Source organism: Haliotis asinina, chromosome 15 (genome assembly GCF_037392515.1).
Source record: "Haliotis asinina isolate JCU_RB_2024 chromosome 15, JCU_Hal_asi_v2, whole genome shotgun sequence".
In the NCBI taxonomy this organism is placed as follows: Eukaryota; Metazoa; Mollusca; class Gastropoda; order Lepetellida; family Haliotidae; genus Haliotis; species Haliotis asinina.
In genome coordinates, this window is record NC_090294.1 from 12,240,825 (window position 1) to 12,262,915 (window position 22,091).

The 22,091-nt window shown below is 43.2% G+C and overlaps 1 protein-coding gene across 1 annotated transcript; it reads right to left on the reverse strand.

The window, feature by feature from the left end:
• Window positions 1–1,042: 1,042 nt before the first annotated feature.
• LOC137265898 (uncharacterized) lies at window positions 1,043–21,804 on the reverse strand. Its single transcript, XM_067801362.1, has 4 exons — window positions 21,516–21,804; window positions 7,329–7,540; window positions 3,372–4,899; window positions 1,043–2,357 (listed from the first exon to the last, which is right to left on the reverse strand). The coding sequence occupies exons 1-4, from the start codon at window positions 21,742–21,744 to the stop codon at window positions 2,104–2,106; spliced, it is 2,223 nt and encodes a 740-aa protein (XP_067657463.1). The 5' UTR covers window positions 21,745–21,804; the 3' UTR covers window positions 1,043–2,103.
• Between the last annotated feature and the right edge of the window lie 287 nt (window positions 21,805–22,091).

Consider the following 22,091-nt stretch of genomic DNA (forward strand, 5'->3'; position numbering starts at 1 on the left):
GTGATTTGAAGTCTATGACAGTTTCTTTGCCACATCCTACTACAATGTTTGTACCATATACTACGTCTGTTTTTGTATCCTGTCCTGGAACAGGCCCAGGGTCATATTCCAACACACACTTTACCATATTTTATGGGAAACATGACCCCATATCTTACCATTTGCCATGTCCAACTGATCCTGTACTTTGAGCTATAAGACGCACTGTTCAACATTGTACAACAAACCTTGAACCATGTTCTGTACTTGACCTTGTAGCATATACCATAAAGGGCAGTGTTCAATATACTACACCAGGTTATGTACCATCTCATATGCTCCAGAAAGTCCGGGTTATAACTGCTCTTCAGCAACAGGGCGGTGGGGTAGCCTAGTGGTTAAAGTGTTCGCTCGTCACGCCGAAGACCCGGGTTCGATTCCCCACATGGGTACAATGTGTGAGGCCCATTTTCTGGTGTCCCCCGCCGTGATATCGCTGGAATACTGCTAAAAGCGGCGTAAAACCAAACTCACTCACTCACTCACTCACTCACTCTTCAGCAACCCATACTTGTAACAGGTGACTGAAGGATCGACTGGTAAGACTCGCGGACTCGGTTGAAACATTTTATTGCATTCTAGTTGCGTACAGAACAACAAATTCTGCATCACGTCCAACAACTGTCTCTGAACCATGTGCCACAACATCCCTGTAACCTGTTTTGAAACTCTCCCTACTTCAACCTGCAGACCCGTGAAGATCAGGGCTAGACATGATTTTCAGCAACCCATGCTTGTCGTAAGAGGCGACTAAAGGGATCGATGGTCAGGATCGCTGATTTGGGTGACACGTCATCGGTTCTTAAATGCATAGGTCGATGCTCATGCTGTTCATCAGTGGATTAACTGGTTCAAACTCGATTATTTACAGACCGCAGCCATATAGCTGGAATATTGCTGAGTAAGCGAAAAACTAAATTCAGACACTCATCCGTAGGCATGCCAACTTCCGCACTGATATAACTGAAATCCCACCATTCCAGTCAAACACACCAGTCGTGTAAGCGGTAACAACAAATCTTTTTATTCAAGTATGAAAATTGTACAAAAATTATGCAAAAGATAGATTCACCCAATATGTACAAAACAAAGTGTTGTTTCTCTATGTTCTATGCCATATATACATACTATATAATCTACAGCTATCGCTCGGTGGCTCACACGTCTCTACCGCTAGGTCCATGATGTGATGGCTAGGGATAGGAATAGCGTTAAACGCTTCAAGGTGACTGTCACAGTACTTTCTTGTAGCAAGCGACAGATGTACTATTAAATCCTCACAGAGGATAACGTTGGACGGACCTTCCATGACACATTTTGCATTTACGGTGCTTTATAATTGTTTATTTTTTACACGGGTCGATAAACGCAGGCTGTGGTGTTAACTCATTGAAACCCGATAATCAGTGCACTGCCAAGGTTGTGAATTTCTATTTCTGAATTGATATCAACATTGTCTGAACCACCGAATCGGTCTAGATTAAAATACACATATTGTCGGTAACATGTATAGTTGAAACTATGTACAACGTGATCTAATATTCCTTAAGGATATCAACGATAATGTGGCGTTTGGTGTATCATATGACCTTTCTTTAGAAAGAGCTTCATGTCTGTTTAGAAAGTACACAAACTTCTGTCTTTAAGTTGCCTCTGTTTTTACTTTGTGTATATAGTTCAAATATCGTTCAAAGGAACCTGGATACGTTTTTCTGACTTTCACTGGTGCTTCAAAATTCTGCATCGCTTCAGCAGGGATGACACGTGTTTCCAAGAAGCAACTGAAGTAAACCAACCGGAAGTGAACGTCCTCGTCTTCCGGTGAAAATGAAGATGATTTGTCTTATGGTGATGTGAAACAGAATGCTTCTATTCTACATGCGGATGTCGCTCTGGCATCGCATCAGCTTCCTCGCCCCTTCAGATGGCTCATCGTTCCGTGTGAACTTTGACACTTTCGTTACATCAACAACGCTGAACACGACGTCGCGCACACCAAACATGGAAACTACGGTTTCCATGGTAATCATAACCAGCTCTCGTTCAGATCTCGCTTACATATCTTCAGCCACGATGGTGTCTCCTTCTTCTCCGTCGTCGACGTAGGCCCCGGTTCCTGTTGAACAAACTGTTGAAATAGTTCCACTTACACGTTCTCATGCTGCCGCATATTTTTTCAACGGAAAGCCTTGGACAGTTCAGGCCGCCATTACGGGCGTGCTGTGTCACCTGCCGCGTCCTCGTACTAACACCAAACCCACAGGTTAAGCTGCACGAGCTCCAAGGTGACCACTCAGAGACCAAACAGTCTAATTGTTCTGAAAAATAAAAATACAGGATTACAACATTCATTCAGTCTAATTGTTTGGAAAGATAAAAATACAGGGTTAAAACATTCACTGTACAAATATTTGGAATCGAACTCGGATCTTCGACGTTACGAATGCACACATTATACTTTTAGGCTGTGTACACCCTCTTAGTCTTATAAGAATATCTTGATATTACAATATGATATTACAATATGGAACCGACTAGTTACCTTTATATTAAAAGGTCCGTGCCTACGCATGATTTTGAAAACGAAAGCTGGGCAAGTGCTCAATACTATGTAAATATAAAGCTTTTCAACCTATCGCGCTTTCACGAAAAATGTTGGCTTTTGCAGTATGAAATCATCTCACTCGTTGTTGGTGTTGTGATTTAGTGTGTTTGAGTTGCAAATATTTTGGTCTGTTGCTTGTGTGATTGGCTATAGAGGAGCTTCGCAACAGCAACCTGGATATGTGATGAGTTTTTAGCTTTCATATTATATCTTTTAATTTGGAGCCGTCCTGACAGAGATACGAATATGAATGCAGTTGTCGTTCTTGTTGAATTACCTTGGCTACGCAACATATCCATAGATTTGGATAGGCATTGATTTTGAATATTTTTGTTTATTGTATAAGGTCCCATAAGGAATGCTACTCCGCACGGTTTGCAGCACCCTACTAGGATGTTCCTCCGTGTATATTTCAAAATTGTTTGTTGTTTAATATCGCACTCAGCAATATCCCAGTCTGTAAGTGAAATAGCGTCTGGACCAGACAATCCAGTGATCAAGAGCACGAGCATCGATTCATGCAATGTGGATACGATGAGATGTTTTAAGTCAGCGAGCCTATCCCGTTTGTCACCTCTAACGATAAGCATGGGTTGAAGGCTGTTTTAACCCGAAGTGCATTCACTTGTATTGAAGTAAAACATCTACTTTGATTATATTGATATTATCCCATGATATCCCAACATACATTACCTTGTAAAGAAATTATACATGGAATATGACTCACCATCTGTTTTTCTGCCCCGCAGTGGAGAGTTTGGTCGGAAGATGCCCAGTGTTTCTAAAGCCTTGCTCTGGTCCGTCTCTTTCTCGACATTGTCACCATGATCTTCACCCCATGTATCTTCCTCAACGTCATTGGCACCGCCACGGACATAAGTGGGAGCGTTGTTGTCGACGTCGTTGTCCACCTGTCTGTTAACTAGTGGTGTCTGTGTGTATGGACGTTGGCGTCTGTAGGGTTGTTCAGTTCGACTGCTCTGGATGACGTCAATGTCTGCGATGTTTTTGTCGTCCCGGTACCCCTGTGTGGCGCCCGTCTTAACCCTTCCGACCGAGTATGCAGCAGCGTAGTCCGGGACAACGTCCTCGTCTTTGTCAACGTCTTCTTCTATCTGCCTATCGATGGTATGATCATAATGAGTGGGTCTCGCCGTCGACCTTACATCAGTATCTTGTCCAGTGTTGTCATTGCCGTAGGAATTACCCCTATCTGAACTTTCCCCTATCGGACTTCCGGTATTATACTGATGTCTACTCTCATGGATCTGGAGTCTGGGGTCGTGTATATCACTATTGGATTCTTCAGATTCTTCACTGTCCATTTTCTGATTGTCCTGTTCAACGCTGACATCTTCTCCTCCTTCGTCTGGCTCTTTCGACATCAGATACGTCGGCTGCAGCATCAGTCTCGACTTGGCAGCTTCTTGAGAGTCGTTGTCGTCTTCCTCTTCCATTGTGTTTCTTACAGTCTCAAGCCCATGCTCCCTTGTCAGTGAATTAACATTACCAACCAGGCGGTACGTCTGAGTAGTTGTTTCAGCTGGTGTTGGTGGAGTTTCCGTCGTCGTTGAGACATCGACATATGGATCCATCCCTGCGAGATAAGACTCCTCAGCCTTCACTTCAGTAGGTCCATGCCTTGTTCCGACGTGAGGACCCGCGTCATCAGCCTCTTCGTTAAGTTCCTCCGAGCTTTGGTCAGCAAGGACATGTCCCCCCTTTCTCACCATCCTCTGAAGGAAGAAGGTACGTCTTGGTGATGTCTTCAGTCTGTTCTGGATATCCTTCTCTAACCTCTCCCTCAGAGCCTGGTCGATCTTAGTGTTGATGGCGATCTCCTCTGCGTCCGCCTCTTTTGGGGCCCAGGACTGGTGTGACAGTTCATGTGGTTGTTTCTCAACAACCATACTAGGCATGGAGTTGTACTTAACATCCGTGACTCGGCCTTGCTGCTGGTACTCCGTGACCTTCTCCAGAATGGCATGAGCAATCCGGGGAAGCCTATTTCTATCTGGGTAGAAGAAAGAACTAGCTGGGTGGTCGGGATAGTTGGGTGTGATCTCGAATATCCTCTGTGGCGGATGTGAGGGCCAATTTGGAGACGTGTACGTGAGGCCTTTGTCAGTTCCGGCGTCCATTGGGCGGAGATGAGCGTACACCTTCCTCCTCCAACGGCCATTGCGGCACAGGTCCAGTCCATCCACGCCGACAAACCAGTCAGGACTCGGGATGATCTTCACCAAGAAGGACACCTGTAAATTGCATTGAGCATACGGTTCAGTCGTTGTTACTCAAACATCTTTAATGACTTTGATAAGTGATATAGAGGGGTAAATGTTTAATAGCTCCGATTATTGTCACCCAGAGTGAATCTACTTTTGTCACCTTATCAATACGTTTTACGTACGTACGTTTCTTTCTCGATATTTCTCGACATACGTACATGCGTAAAACTTATTGATAAAGATTATATCGAACCCAAAGGGACCAAATTTAGTTATAAAATGCCGTCATATAGTCGAAGACAAACGTAAACTCTTCAAAAAAAAAAAAAGAAACGCAATTTATTTTAAGACTAAAAGTAAATGGAAACGTTTAGTAACAAACTCTGCAATATATTTTTAGTCACAAAGATGAATGAATGCATTTTCGACATAAGCTTCCTTCTTCATTGCATCTTTTTAAAAGTATGCGCATTGAAGGGAAATATCACCAAAACGCAACTCTTGGCATTTGTGCCACTATGCATGTTGTGCACGTGAATCAGGCACGCCAATCACTATAAAAATGCAGGGTTCTTGAGTTTGCTGCACTTTGCAAGAAACTGTCAACCCGACTGTCATCAATGAAGCTCAGAGGAACAACGCTATCGGCCGACTGGAAGCAGAAGAGACCAGATCAGAAGTGGCCTGGTTTTTCAACGTGCCCCCTAGCACCATATCAAGACTTTGGGCACGTTATCAGCAGCATGGATCAACACGTGACCTTCCCAGATCCGGTAGACCACGCATAACCACTGCCGCCCAGGACCGTTACATATTGTTGCAACATCTACGCCAAAGAACGACTACAGCTGCCTCTACTGCATCCACCATACCAGGACACCGCAGAATCTCAGACCAGATCGTGCGCAACCGTCTCCGAGAAGCAGGATTGCGACCACGACGTCCAGTTAGAGGTGTCATTTTGACACGAAATCATCGTCAGCTACGACTCCAGTAGTGTCAGGCTCACAAAGCATGGCCTCAGATGCGATGGCGAACTGTTTACTTGGTGTAGGAAGTGTGATGGTGTGGGCAGCCATTTCTCACAACGCTAAGACACCTTTAGTGCAAGTTAGGGGCAACGTAACAGCAAGACGTTACGCCACGTCGTCCCTATCATGGCCAACGCTAACGCCAACGCTGTTTTTCAACAAGAGAATGCCCGTCCACATACGGCACGCATCACCATGGCTTACCTTGCCAGCAATAATGTTAATGTTCTGCCATGGCCTTCAAGATCCCCGGATTTAAACCCCATAGAACATCTTTGGGATGAATTGGATAGACGTGTGCGACGGCCGCATGCACAGCCACAAACACTTCAACAGCTGGCTGCCGCGTTGACTGCTGAGTGGGCTACAATTCCTCGGGATGTAATTCGTAATCTGACTGCATCCATGGGCAGAAGATGCCAAGCTGTGATTGACGCCCAAGGGGGGCATACACGCTATTAACTGTATTAAACGTCAAACGTGACCTTTGGACATTTTTTTACCTTGACATGCGACATTCGCAAGCCTATGATGAAATACAGAGTTACGACAGGTCGTAACTTTACGAACGCTTTGTGGCTTGGGACCCTTTATACCAAAATTAATACTTGCATCATATACAGTCCTCAAAATGTCTTCCCAAAGAGAACCATCATCGGAATATTCACTTGTCTTTAGCAAGAAATAGTAAATAAGGGAGTTAAAGTTTCACATCGCCTCAGAGGATAGTAAAACAGTACGTAAGAAGCACGGTTTAGGTAAACGAACCATTTCCGTTATCAAAATGCATTATTAAACAGAGAGATCAATAGAACATTTGATACTAATGAAGCACGACCTATGGACAACTAGTCACTGAAGCTGAACCACCTTACTGAGGATCATGGGGACTTACAGCTCCAGCTTCCTGTACGATCCCACTGCAGGATTGAAGTCAACGCTGAAGTCACATTAAGAGTAGTCTTGCTAACCGACTAACGTGAATTACGAAGGCTGTCACGTGTCTGTGATAAATTATGAGAGTTAAGATTATGTAGCGCTATGATCGCTTGTTACAGAAGATGGCATGAAGCATAGTGATGCCACGTGGTCTTGTGGATAGACCCCAGATCACGAATCAGTTGAAGTTAAGAAAAGTTGGAAATCTATTCAATGGGTGACCGTGTTTGGCGGCTTGACTCCTGAGAGTTTCTAGCACTTCAGGCCGCCCCACAACGAAGCACATATGATACATGTGATCTCACCTTTGGCAAGCGAGTTATTTAAAAAATCCCACAGGAAATGGGTACCTGGTGGGATAAGTCATATGAATATTAACCTTCTATCGCCTCACACTTAGCTTGAGTTATCCGGTAATAGTTCGACGCTTCTAAGAATGTGCCACATTACAAATGAATAACCTTATTTTTATAATTATAGTGATACCTTTGAATGTTTGCCATCAGCGAATATTCTCGAAGACGTACGGCCAACACCACCTCGGAGGGGGGCAGCGGTGAATATATCAAATGTGTCGTTGTATCCTTGCGCCTGCCTGTCTAGTAACAATGTGCTTCTTTCTTCAACAAATTTCTTAACAGCATGAGAAGCCAGTTCACCCACAGACCACATCGTATAAGTCCGCCCATGAGTTAAACCTGAAAAAAAGTTCCATGAATTAGTATAATATGTAAAGGGTATTTTCTTTCTACCAAGCTGGACTTAACGGTATTTATTCTGTATATTCTACGGGAGTTTATTTTTTTATGTTGGAGGATCCGAACCTGCGACTGGGCGTGACAAGCGAACGCTTCAACCACAAAATGAACCCACCGCCCGCGGCATCAGAAGTGCATCCGTTCTTCATGTATGTCTGCCGTGCATGTGTTATTCTATATATTCCCCCATATTTAGCACAAAGTACAGAATATGATTAACAGCGGGCCTCACGTCAGCGTTGTCATGCTCAGTAAACGCCTGTTTACACATTGAGAAATGTACACATTTAAATGTCTCTCGTGATATTATTTCCAGGTTTTCATGTTTAGACTGTATATAACAATGACCTCCTAGTTTTCCAGAGACGGGCCATGATACTACCTATACGAGGAGTGTATTTTTGAAAAGTGCTTAGAGCGAAATCAACAAGTCTCCACCACAGGCCTTTTGTGATAAAATATTTCAACACTACTTAATATCACCAGTGTTCAAATATACGCTATCCTATGTCTTTACTTTAGGCCAGGCAACACGTGAAGCACCGCTCGCCTTACATTTTTATTTAGAGTAAAATTGCAAATCCTGCACAAATGATACAAATTTCTCCCCTGTCTTGGTTGATTATTCTACATATACCAATCACGGCGTCTCCTATTACTGCTACTAAATAACACCGACCAATGGTTGACGAGATATTGCTATGTCTCAAGCTAAAGTGATGACATATTGCTGTGTTGTTAATGTCGTGGTGTTGTAAAAGTGATGAGCTATTGCTGTGTTGTTATTGTCGTGCTGTTGTTAAAGTGATGAGATATTGCTGTGTTGTTATTGTCGAGGTGTTGTTCAAGTGATGAGATATTGCTGTGTTGTTATTGTCGAGGTGTTGTTCAAGTGATGAGCTATTACTGTGTTGGTCTTTCGTGAATGTCACCTGGATTCATACTATATTGCTGTGTTGTAAACAGTGATGACATATTGTAATTGTCGCGTTGTTGCTAACGTGATTTGATACTGTGTTGTTTGTCCGTGGTTGATGTGCTACTTCAGTGTTGTCAGCTACAGTGATGAGACATTGCTGTATTGTTGTAACACTGCTATCTCATTGCTTCCATTCTATTCTCACTAGGTCAGTATTTCAACCTAAGGGAAGATCTCGGTGGGCCAGTTACAGAGAGAAGAAAAACACCATCAACAGTTGTAAGATGACAATCAGATGCTCTTTGGGCACGTCTGAAATGCAGCTGATTGGGTGTAAATCTGTTCTGCGTTGTGTTACATACACAGAAACGAGGCTGAGCACGTGGTGGAAATCTTTACAAACATTGTTAATTGGGGGATGTTTTCCCATTATCTCGACTCCCAGTCTCTGGACCAGATGTAACAATGTATCGTGTACTGTGATGAAAACTCAACAACACAACCCTATACCGGTTTATCGTAACGAACACGCCGACCCAGACGTCCCGCCATGCACCTGGGGCGGCCATGTTGATATGACCTCTTTCAAGCAGACGTTGGTAAAAGATCAGTCTTCCTGCGATATTTCCCCAACAACTTGTCCCAGGTGCTGTCTACAGACGATATGTATCAGGCAGATTGAGCCTGCTGGAGAACACAGGATCAGGATGCAGGTATATAGAGCAGGGAGCAAACGGTGTCTAGGACAAGTGTTGTGCAACATTCGCGTCCGCTAGTCGATCTTTTGGAAATGTCAGAGCACCAGTTGTGGGGGAAACATTATCAGTTTCTGGGTTTGCGCCACCTGTCTGTTTTTGATGTACCTACTTTCCCTGACACGATCACGCATTGGCTTAATTTGGTAACCGTGGCCTTGACATTGGGGTATGATTCACTCACATCGAGGGGAACTGAACTTTCATGAATCTACATATGGTGGCCATGTAGAGGAGACAATCTCATCCAGATGGTTTGGATGTTAACTTTCTTGGTATTGGTCCAAAGGGTGGTGAATCCACTCGTAAGTGCTCATGACAAGGGTTCGACTCCAGTCAGGAGTGCAGTTTGTAACTTTACAATATGGGGCTTTTTCGAATACCATCTTGTATACGTGGCACTTTTGTTAAGTAGTAAAAAAAGAGAATATCTAAGTCCCCATGCCCAGTTAGAGATTCCGGTGCGTTTGGTTAACCGATTTTTTAAGATTCAGACTCGCATATATTTGAACTTTACGTAAACGCCATAAGGATAGGTCCACACAACAGTGATTGTGTCTTTCATGTTATCTGAAGCAAGAGGACACTCGCCTTAAGTTCAGGTGGTAAAATCTAATGTCAGATTCTGAACTTTGGCTCTGGAGCATTTACTATGCCTTGGGAGTTTGCAAAGCTTGCAGCACAAACGTCTCCTTTTTCCGACATAAAAATGCAAGCCAGGAGTTTCTGAAATACTGTTATAAGGTGGCAATATACCTCACGCGACTTCCTCACAAAGGACTCTTCCAAACAACCCCTTGTCATGCATGCCAGATCATCCACACTACATGTCTCCCTGCACTCGGGGCAGCCAGCGGTATTTGCTGTTTAGAAAACTATCCAATTCTCGTTTGCATTCAAAGACATTGCAAACGCTGAACTTTTCCCATAACCGGGTGTGTTTACTCGGGTGTTGACTTGCGACATTAACTGCTCGTCCTTGCTTTGGTATCTCGGCAGCTGTCATGGTCCGCCATTGTTGGCTGCACGTGGCTGCAGACATCAAAGCAGGTGCGATTTGAAACTTCTTATATCATACTTAAGACCGATACCGAGCTTAGTGGGGCTGCATTGTTGGATTGTTGGTTCAGAGTTACCGCTAGATCTTCCTTATGTGTGTTCAAAGAGTACCACGGGCACGAGGCGAACCTTGGTTCATCTCAGAATCATCGGTGGTGGTAGCCAGCTGCTCTCCGCATTGAATACATGTCCTAGAAATAAGGTATCGTATCTCCGTAAAATGTCGCCAGATTGCAGTTTGTAAAAGCGTCGTGGAGACAGGTCTGAAGTTCCCTCAATTTCATTAATTAAAACAGAAATCTTGACAAGCTCACCAGTTCATTCCACTCAGAATGAGGCTTCATGCACCCAGAAGCCCAGTCTGTCATACAATTATATACAACCATTGGAATTCAATGGGGGCAGTGCGGTAGCACCGTTCTGAAAGTATTCGCGGCTCGTCACGCCGAAGGACCGGGTTCGATTCTACACATGGTTCCAATATGTGGAGCCCATTTCTTTTCTCAACAGCCATGACGTTGCTGCAAAATTGCTAAAACTGAAACTCACCCACTCTTATGGTTGACTGGACTAGTAGTTTTGGAAAAATGGAGAGAATCTTGAATCTTTTTTACAAATTTTACGAAGATAATTCAATACCTATCCTTTTCTGTAAATACAGTTGATGGGCCTCGGTGTCCACACAGGCAACATATACACCTAGTAGTCCTATACTCCGACTTACATATCCACTGAGATCATGCAACCCTTACTATATGATGAGAACGGTGGGATAGCCTCGTGGTTAAAGCGTTCGCTCACGCGCCGCAGACCGGGTTTGATTCCCAACATGGGTGCTTTGTGTGAAGCCCATTTCTGGTGTCCCCCGCCGTGATATTGCTGGAGTATTGCTAAAAGCGGCGTAAAACTCTACTCTCTCACTCACAAGCATATGATGAAAAGAAATCCTGCAAATGAAATACCGGTTTCTATTCGTTCTTTACTTCAGTTGACACTGGGGGCATTCTGCTACATGATTGCCCGTGTGAGAGATATTTTAGCAACGCTTTGACTTACCCGAATTGAGCTAAATGTAGTTTAACTGCGCCTCATGATATCTGTTCATACATTTGGAACCCCTATTACAAATGCATGAGCTTTGAATCAGGGACATTTGTGAGCCTTAGCCGAGGTATTCTACTAACGCTATATCTTCGCTGAATGAGAAGGCATGAGTTGATTTTTACCATGACACCTGAAAACACATGTTCTTTTCATTAACTGCAAACTTAGAAAGAGTTTTGAGTAAAAAACATACTCTCTAACAACTGCCAAGTGGTTTTGTGTTTTTGAAATTTAAAAAAAATACGTTCTTATCCATGCTTTTCCCCCTTTGTCAGAAACTCGGTTTCGCACGGATAACAGGCGACCGTTTTGCTTGACCAGCTCAGTGAACAAACCAGACAAGACGCGGCTAATGGACAGGTTGGGGTCATCCCCAGGTGAAAACATCAAACAGTATCATCTATTATAGGAGCTGTCAGTGTTACCTGATTGATGGGGCTGCTGATAAATACAGAGGGAAATCGAATATCTTATTAACAACAACAGTCGAACGATGGCAACAGTCCGACGGACTGAGGTCGCGTGGCACGGTAAAACATCTCCCCAACATCGTCGTTTGTGAACATATGCGCAGGCGGTCAGTTGTTTATTGTAACTTGACAGTGTTTTATGTTGTAGGAACCTTTATACCCCTGAAGGTCCGGGTCGGAATACTGGCCTTCAGTAACCTATGCTTGTCGTAAAAGGCGACTAACGGGATCGGGTGGCCAGGCACGATGACTTGGCTGACATGTGTCTTCGGTTCTCAGTTGCACAGATCGATGTTCATGCTGTTGATCACAGGATTGTCTGGTCCAGACTCGATGATTTACAAACCGCCGCCATATAGCTGTAATATTGCTGAGTGCGGCGTAAAACTGAACTCATTCACTGTAAGAACCTTTTATTGATAAATGCTTTGTGTACTAGCGAAGAAGCTTTTCATTTCATTCCGTCGTACTAGCGTTGTGACATCCTATGTTACAGTAGTGTTATAACAAATGTTCATCCGTAACGTTGTCTTCTAAACACTTTCTCCGAAGGTTTGTTTGCAGTGCTACCGTAACATTATCTAGTTCCACCGGAGTGGTATCTATAATGGCACCGTAGTGCTATACATAGTACGATCGTAGTGTCGTTGTAGTGTTATGCGCAGCTATACCATAAATGTGGCAATCGATGGTGTTGTCTGTCCACCGTAGTGGTATATGTAGTGTCATTTCAGTGTTGTCTGCTACTAAAAGCGTTCATGTAGTACCGCCATAGCGTTATGTGTAGTGACATATCGTTGTTGACTGCACTGCCACATCTGTAGTGTCACGATAGCGTTGTCTATGTTGCCACCGCTGTGTCATCATAATGTTATACGAAGCCATCGTAACATTATCTATTGTGCTACCACAGTGAAAACTATGAATCAGTATTAAACGAAACAAATCTAAATATGTTCTATCGCGAGGTAAGGTGAGCTGTAACATCTAGGCCCGCACAATAAACGCCACAGATGATACCAGTTACGTCACGGTTAACCTTCGACTTGCCACGAAAAGCCATTAACGGGAAAGATCAGACACAGTGACACAATTCATGCATGTAATCGTATCCTATGATATCAATCACTGGATTGTCTGGTCCGGATTTGGTTTAAGGACAAGCGTAAATGTTCTGTAATATTGCTAAGTGAGGCACTGGACAACAAACAAACCAGTATCGCATTGATACCAACATTGCCTTCAAATATAAAACACTATTGCAACACCTACCATAATGTAAATATTCAAACACACCACAGTTTAAGACAATTATCTAATACATCGTCACAATGTCACCCATTTTCGACAATATTTTGGTCTATAATATATATACATGTGTGTTGGGACGTATGTATTCAATTTCGCTTCCTATCAATGCAATAATATACTTTTTTCCTTTACGTCCTGTCGGAAGTGGATAACTGAAACTTCGAAAACTGTCGCAAGCGGGGTTGTCGGTGTTTGCCGAACTGGTTTCAATCACAAACTGTATGTAGGATATTCGTAAAGGGAGATGGGAGATAACTCTAGGGAGATGAAAACTATGTTCCACCGGTAGAGGAGCGAGAGCTGATTTAATGCAACGTGGCATTAAATTCATTCGAACTTTTTAATTCAATAGTGTAACAAAATAAGTATTAAAAAAGAAATAAATAATGTGGTAGCTACCCTGTTGGGCGATAGTTTTTATCATTAAGAGAAATGCATAATTTATGTTTTTAGAGAAGTTCGGTGTGGTACATTACCTTTACGTGAGTGAGTGAGTGAGTTTGGTTTTACGCCGCTTTTAACCCAAATGGGCCTCACACATTGTACCCATGTGGGGAATCGAACCCGGGTCTTCAGCGTGACGAGCGAACGCCTTAACCACTAGGTTGCCCCACGGCCCCTACCTTTAAGTGGGTGAACCAGTAAGGTTTAACGTGAACAATGTGATGTAGCATATTGTTCATATAATCATTTTGTTATATAATGTCCTGCACACAAATGTACTCTGGCACGTGGTTGCATGTTGTTATAGATAAGCAAATCGCCAACAGAACACTCACACCGGTAAGAAATGATTACACATTCACGTTTTCTTAACCACAATCATGTGAGTGTAAAAACCGCGAGGGCAGCTGTACGGCTGTCGAGAATATCCGACCATTCAGTCCCCAGTGATTCATCATAGATGCAAACTGGTTTCATTGTTAGAAGGCTCTGCGCAACAAAACCCTACATCTCGTGTTACAAAGGACGCCGTTTGACCTCAGAGGTGAAATAAGGTCATATACTTAGTTCAGACACAAACACAAAAAACGAGCTACATGTGGAAGAACAATATTTCTGTTTTGATTTGTTTCCGGACAGGAAAGGAGAGACTAAAAATAGCCCCAACCGCAGATGACATCCGTCGCGTTGTATTGTTGTACAAGCTTCTGTGATTACAATATAAACTGTCATAATGCACGAAAAGGAAATAGGCCAGATCAAGCCAAATCAGCTGATATGCACCTATCATTTTCACCATCCTGAGCCCAAATGTTTGTTTTTAAAAGGGCGTTATGAGTTTCGAGAAAACTGCAAAACTACTAAAAAACAGAGATCTTGAGGAATGCCACGGGGATTACAATACTAATCTCCCCGATGCCGGACATGGCCTCCGTTTCTTCAACAATTCTAAAGAGCTCTCAATAATGCGGCTCGTGGAGATAATGACGTCGCTGTAGCCCATTGCAGACCTCAGCAGGTTTTAACGCTTGCGACGACACGTGTGGCCGTGACCTTGAAGTGTCCTTCAGTACACTCATCCGCCGACGAGGAATTGGGTTTCGCTGATTGAGCAAATACGAAAATACACGAATCAAGAATGTTTGCTTATCTGGCTTCGATAGAGGTAAATGAACTTATTTGATGTGTATTATTCTTTCAATTCATCAGAAAGTATAATTCGTTGGACTGACGTCAATGACAAACACATTTCCACCATAACGTAAGCCAGTTTGTGAAGAGAGGGCTCTCAGATCAGTTGTTTGGCCTTAGCAACACTTTTTTTCAAGACTAGTCCTTTGGAATAGGGGAAGATTTATTTAACTAGTTTGTGGCTAGTCCTGATGAACAAAATAGACATGTGTACCGCGTGTATTCAGTTTTAATCAGTGTTTGACAGTTTCCACATGTAAAACCCGAGGACTGGTTCAGAAATGAGGTCTTCAAATCTGCATGTCTGAGTTTAGTTTACGTCTAAGTGAGTTTAGTTTAAGTCCAACTCAAGTCTATCAAACGGAACTACCATCGTTTGATTTTACTTGGTCCAAGCAGCATTTACACGGATCATTAGCAGTGACCCATTGTGTATTACGCTTGTTTTACAGGTTTGTCTTGTAGGAGATCGATACGACACAAGCCGCACTTATTTCACCATCGATGTTGCAATGGCGATGGAATCTTGTTTAACGACATTTTGACAAAACATTTCATTTAACTGGGTTACAATATAAGGATGGCAGGAAAGGTTGTTAACGTTTCCCCTTTGGTGAGTTTGATTTTACGTCGTTCTAAAGAAATTTTTATTGTTATCAAATGTGTCAAATTCAAGCGAGAGGAAAGGTCTTTAGTGACGCGTACCACGTAGATAATTCAGTGAACACGGTGCAGTGCGGACTAAAGAGGATATGCAATATGAATTTGATATGAATCCACGATCACCGGTTCCTGATTATAAACAAGGGAATGGTGCCGCCTTAGACAGGCCCGATGCCGCACCAACTGGGTTAAACCAATGGACCTAGCGCTAGCATTCGACCATATGAAGGACCAGTCGTGGACTAACGACATCCGTAACAAACACACCGGTTAGTGAAAAGCCGCAGGTATTGAACAGCGTTATCAGCAATAAGGTGGCTACGGGGTAAGTCGTTCCCCTGTCACGACTAAGGTCCGTTTCTTTCCCAGAGAGTACAACACGTGACGCCAACTCATTCACTGTACCTTCTAAGGGCAGTTAACAATCAGATCAAACAGTCTTGGTAAAACATAGCGATGTCTGTCTTGTATTAGAGATTCTGTATGATTCATTACCCAAACAAGGATGACATGACAATGTACGAGAGATACAATAGTCCCGAATCTATCGTCTCATGACTCACTGTCTAAACCAATGTTGCTAGGCGACATCATGGCTACTCACAAAAAGTTCAAACACTGTCCAAATGAAACAATTATGAAAGAAGACCTTATAGTTTATTTGAGTGGGCGGCAGTGTCTACCTGCCTCGTACACGAGAGCGACAAACAGACCAGGCGGTTAACGCCAACACGAGGAAGATTACATGCAGGTACTTCGGCGCGATGCGGATTACACGCGGATTAATACCTTTACAACCTTTAACAGAAATAGCCTCAAGTCAGCCTAAAAACAGACAGTATAATCTAAGGTTACCATTTGGAGGCTGTGAACGTGTTTATCGTTCGGACACTCACTGGGTGGACTTTACGGAGACGATCATGGGCTTAGGGTGAACGAGTCCTAACGTGGAAAACATTGCTTGTCCTCGCGTGGAAATCGCGTGGAAAACATGAAGCTAAACGTATTTGAGGAAGGACATGCTTGGTTATGAATAAAGTGCACGCATTTTTGAAAATGTATCTGTTAACAAGGGCGGTAAGCTACGGATATATACACGGCATGGATATCGAGCTAAGCAATTAGGATAAGATGGCATGTGCCCAACAAGTCTGCAAGTCTGACTATCCAATAACTTCACTCGCACCTTACTCAAGCATATATCCTTCTCAAAGGAAGTTAGCGAACACACGCGTTTTTCATGGCTTGACAAATTAAGGGTACAGTCTGTAGTAGTATGAAGAATCGGGCGTTCTTTAACTTCTTTTCAAAAGTATTCTATAGGGGAAATACATTATTGCGTTAGGTGGGAGCATGGGAAAGCCTAATGGATATTAATGTGTTTGCTTAATCACGGTATTGCCACTGGATTTTATCAGCCACCAGGGATTTAAAAATAAGTTGAAAAACCACTTGCCACAGGGCAAGTGACTTCAAGAAAGTTACTTGTTCTGACTAATTTTCCACTTGCCTTGATTTCATGACACAATGCGTGATGTTAATGGTTACTAGACTGTTTATCGAAGAGTGATAATTTCACTCTCTACTAGCTCTACTTTATTGTTATTGCCAACTTTAATAGCTTCATTATGAGCAGATATAAAACAAATATCCAAGATTATTTGCAGTTTGAAACCACAAGTGGAAATTATCCAGTAGTTCACGGACAAGTAAGATACCATTATATGATTGCCCGAAATGAAACTGACTTGTCCCGGGCGTCGGACGATGGGATTTTTATAACCCCGGAGCCCCTAGATATTAATTCGAAAACTATACTGTTAGTAGTTCCACGTTTGTTGTTACTGAGGACGGCCTTTAAAAACGAATTTTATAAACCCTTTCATGATCATTTTGGCGCTGTTATTATCATCATTTTATGCACAATGAATACAGGTGCACCGCGAACCCCTCGCCCAGGTAGTCTCGCAACGTGCAGTGTCATTGGCTGCCCTGGAATGAACACGAGGTGGTGCACCTATGAATGGCATTCCCCTAAACACTTATTATAATACTTCTGTTGCCAGTGGGTCTCTGCCGAGTAATGTTGACAATGACGTTGGCAGGGCGGGAAAAGGCATCGGATAATCCCCTAAGCGTCCTCGACGGCACGTATCTCGCACGTGTGCTATAGGTGATTTACAGGTGTACGGACATTTATAGCCGACACAGACATTGTTAAACTGACTTCTTTTAAAATTGTGTTCGTGCATACATTTCTATATACCGTAAACTGGGCTGTGTAAACAGCGTATTTAAACATTGATTGGCGTGAAGTGACGGATCTTCACCCTATCAGGTTAGGTTTCGACTTGAGGCATTAACACGTTTGAGTATGCGAACACACTGACGTATAAATGCTTATTGTTGTAGTGCACTACGGAAATACCTTTAATGTTTACTGCGCTTCTAGTCGACAGCGGGTGAGTGGGATTTAGTTTTACGCCGCACTCAGCAATATTCCAGCTATATGGCGGCGGTCTGTAAATAATCGAGTCTGATCCAGGAAGTCCAGTGACACGATGACATATGTCAACCAAGTCTTCGAGCTTGACCAGTCTATCCCGTCAGTCACCTCTTACGACAGACCTGGAATACGGATGATCGATTCTAATCCGGATCTTCCGGAGATCCCGAAGTAATGGTGGTCTCATGTGTTGTGCCTGTAATATTTGAAACTTGTTAAACGTCGGATTTAACAATAGTGTGTGATAAGGCGACCAAAACATCGAGTCACCTCAGGAAAACCAGCAAATCGAGTTTTGGTTGGTTGTGTTGTTTCAGCAATATTCAGGCAATATGACGTCGGTCTGTAAATAATAGAGTCTGGACCAGACAATCCAGTGATCAACAGCATGGGCATCGATCTGTGCAAAAGGGAACCGATGACGTGTCAACTAATTTAGCGAGCCTGACCACCCGATCCCGTTAGTCGATTCTTACGACAAGCATAGTCGCCTTTTATGGCAAGCACCTTGACCTTTCAAGAGAGACGTCATAATGAGTGAGTGGGTGAATGTGGTTTTATGCCGCTTTTAGCAATATTCAAGCAATACAACGGCGGAGACACCAGACACCATACATTGCATTCATGTGAGGAATCGAACGCTTTAATCACAGAGCTACTCCACTGCCTCGTTGTCATACTGTCGAAAGTGCCTTTTACAGGACATACCATGTCGACAGTGCCTTTTAAAGGACATTTCATGTCGACAGTGCATTTTAAAGGACATGTCATGTCGACAGTGCCTTTTAAAGGTCATGTCATGTCGACAGTGCATTTTGAGGGAGGTGTCCTAAACACCTAAATCCGTCTGGGATAACTGCGAGAAACGGGCGTACTGACCCCAACGTGAATACTACAATGGTTTCAGCTACACCAAATTTCGCGGCAAGGTGGAACGACCTTCAGTTGAGAGGACAAGGAGGGAAGCCCTCAGATGTCTGGGTGTGATAGGTCAACCGCATGTAACTAACATGCACACACAGAGGATGAAAACAGACTGTTTGCAAACACTCAGAGCGTTCATTGCCCTTCACATGGAGTGCATAGACCGGCCTAATACAGCCTCTCATTGTCTGATTCTTATGCTGATTTGCTAAACCTGCATCAACATACGTGACGTTTTCAGTGCACCTTCATTTCAGCAAAAACGTTGAAATTGAAACAGCGCTAAAAGCGGCTGGATCCGATAAAAAATGGAATTCTTGAAATTTAAACATTTTTTCTGTGATTTCAAGATAAGTGGGCGTACAACGGTGTGTTATTCAAAATCGCTATGATGCTGTGCCGAGTTCGCACTTGATCGTCAAACTACCGTCATGTTGTGAATCACGTGTAGCAGTCACGTGCACTCAGCGTTGATGGAACGCTACCGATCAGAAAAAAGTATTTACAATCTGCATTTTATGAATACTCAGTACGTATACACACGGTGCTTTCTTATGAAAGCTAAAACAAAAAAAAAATAAATAAAACGTGGACGAAAGTTTAGTTATTCATTTTTTTCACAAATACGTACACTATGCATGGCCCCCCTCTTAAGTATGCAGGATGTCCTCTGCAGACTGAATCCGTGCATTTTCAATTTATAACGCGTTGCTGTTAAAGGTAAACGCGTTATTTCACGTTGAATAGTGGGTACATGCAATCACATGATGCAGGTAGCGCCAGGAGACATGTAGTCCTCAGACAACACTGCAGTTTTTGCTCATCTCAGTCACCAGGCCCAGACAAATGAGATCCAAGTGTGAAATAACGCTGTTTGGTGCAACTGGGTTCTGTACCGAGTTTCGCCTCCTGTCCTTTACAGTCCGCAGCGATTATCATTGGTACGCCGAGATCTGCCGCCGACATGTCTGAAGGTGAACACTAGGAGGTGAAGCTGTCTGTCGGGAGCTGAGGTGAAGGTACCTCCGAGTGTTTTATGCAGTTCATGATTACACAAGTATGGAGGCCATGATCTGGTGTCATGGTACCGCAAAGTACTTGGATGTACTCATCACACATGACCCCCATTAACACTGCTGAGTGATTGGAGCCCTATCCTCCCTTATCACAGACAACTGTTTAGATCCATGTTTCCTTTTGAACGCTGACAATTGTCTGGAACTCGGCTCCGTTTACCACCGTCGACTGACTGGGGTCCGTATTCCCATACACAACCGCCGACTGACTAGGGTCTGTATTCCCCTTTAACACCACCGACTGACTAGGGACTGTATTCCAATTTAATACCGTCGACTGAGCAGAACCATGTTGTCCTGTGACATGTTCTCCTTTTGCCAACGTCAAATGACGGAGCCTGGTCCCTTTAACACTGCCAACTCATGGATGAGTACAGTTTTGAATGCCATTAGCAAAGGTGTCGCTTTATTAGGTTTATCTTATGGGCCACCTATTTTCTATTTGGTAGCTTCAACTTAAGCGTATTGTAGAAACCATGACCTGAATTTGGATTAAACTATTAAATGATTTATTTAAAGAAGTGTGACAATTGATGATTCCAGTTATTACACAGGCACAGCGTCTCAGCTGAGCAACAAGTCAACCTCAACATTAATTTCACTGATTCTGTATTATCTTTAGTTAACCTTCTTCAGATGAATCGAAATTAATTCAACCCGGTTCTGACTGCATCTTGAAGACTATGAGATGCAATACATCTGCACAACTGCTGCTGCTGCTACTACTACTACTACCACTGGCACTTTGCTTATTAAAATGCCCCAAATCCACACGATGCAAGCAAACCCATAAGCGTTACGTGTTACATTATTTCCTAAGGCATCGGATCTGTGCACGCTGGATCGGCATTCCCAGCTTCTTGGGAAGTATACATCCCTTAAGCGCACGTGCATATCGCAAGGTTTGCATTGTATGTTGGAGCAAACTTTGATCCAGCTTTTTATTTATAAGCTGAAACACTTATTACCAATTAATTCGGAGCTGTATCAACTTTGTGAAAGTTGTATATGTGGAATGATATAAGTAACATATTTGACTCTGGTGAAATTCCATAATCTTGATATCACAATGAACTTATAATTCATAAACTGTACTTGGTATGTTCCAAGTAGGGCTGGCTACAATGGTTGATAATTGGAAATATCGTCTATAGGAAATATGACAATGATTATTGATATGAAATTTCTGTTATCGATTACACCGTACATTAACTTTTGTGATCGAAAAAAAGTTTTTATTTGATTTTCTCTCACAATATACAGACTATATTCACGGTCTTCTTAAAATTATTATCAGGGCGCTGTTTTGTTAATAATTCATGTCACACGTCACCATTCACCAGTGGTGTGAAATGTTTTTGCTCAGAGTTACGTCTCCCTTATTTAGCGATAATCCATCGATATTAGTTAACGATTACCTGTCTCATTGATACAGATCGACAGCCAACCCTAGTTTCAAGGATATCGTAATACATCAAACTGACAAGACTTACCATACAGTTTGGACCACTGTGCGTGGGGTCTGTACTTTGGGTACATTCTGGGAAACGCTTCTTTTGCCCAGTCTCCGAAGAAGGAGAGGTTGTATTCGGCTAGGGAGTCCCCACTGCATTTGCCATTCCCGCGCTTCGCCCGTCGTCCTCGACGACAGTCCACTACCGACAACACCACGCACACACATACTAGAGTCTTCAAGTAATCCAAACCTAGTGAACACTTCATCGTCAGTGACTTTCTCCAGGTTTCTCCATAAGGTAACACTACGTCACTTGGGTCACTGTTCAATGTGACTACAATTGCAGGCGTGTGGTTTATATAGAGCGGACTTAACGGCCGGGCTCCATTCTATTGGTCTGTTCTAGTTTCGTGTTTTTTACTCGCTGCACGGGAGGTGTGCGTTTGATTTTTCACAAACGGTACATCAATGTCACGTGATGAGGTAGATACGACCAGCGAGCGCGGGAAGCAGAGGTGATCTCGTGCCGAGTGTTTTGATCACGTGGTCAGCCTGACCTTGCTCAGCTCTAGCGCAGACGAGAGTCTTGACTCAGCTTGGGCATTTGGTTGTT

Coding starts and splice junctions, on each gene's coding strand:
- LOC137265898 (XM_067801362.1), bottom strand. CDS start 21,744: ATGAAGTGTTCACTAGGTTTGGATTACTTGAAGACTCTAGTATGTGTG. Junction 7,541..21,515: donor ACAGTGGTCCAAACTGTATG/GTAAGTCTTGTC, acceptor ACTTTTTTTCAG/GTTTAACTCATGGGCGGACT. Junction 2,358..3,371: donor GCGGGGCAGAAAAACAGATG/GTGAGTCATATT, acceptor TTTATTTTTCAG/AACAATTAGACTGTTTGGTC.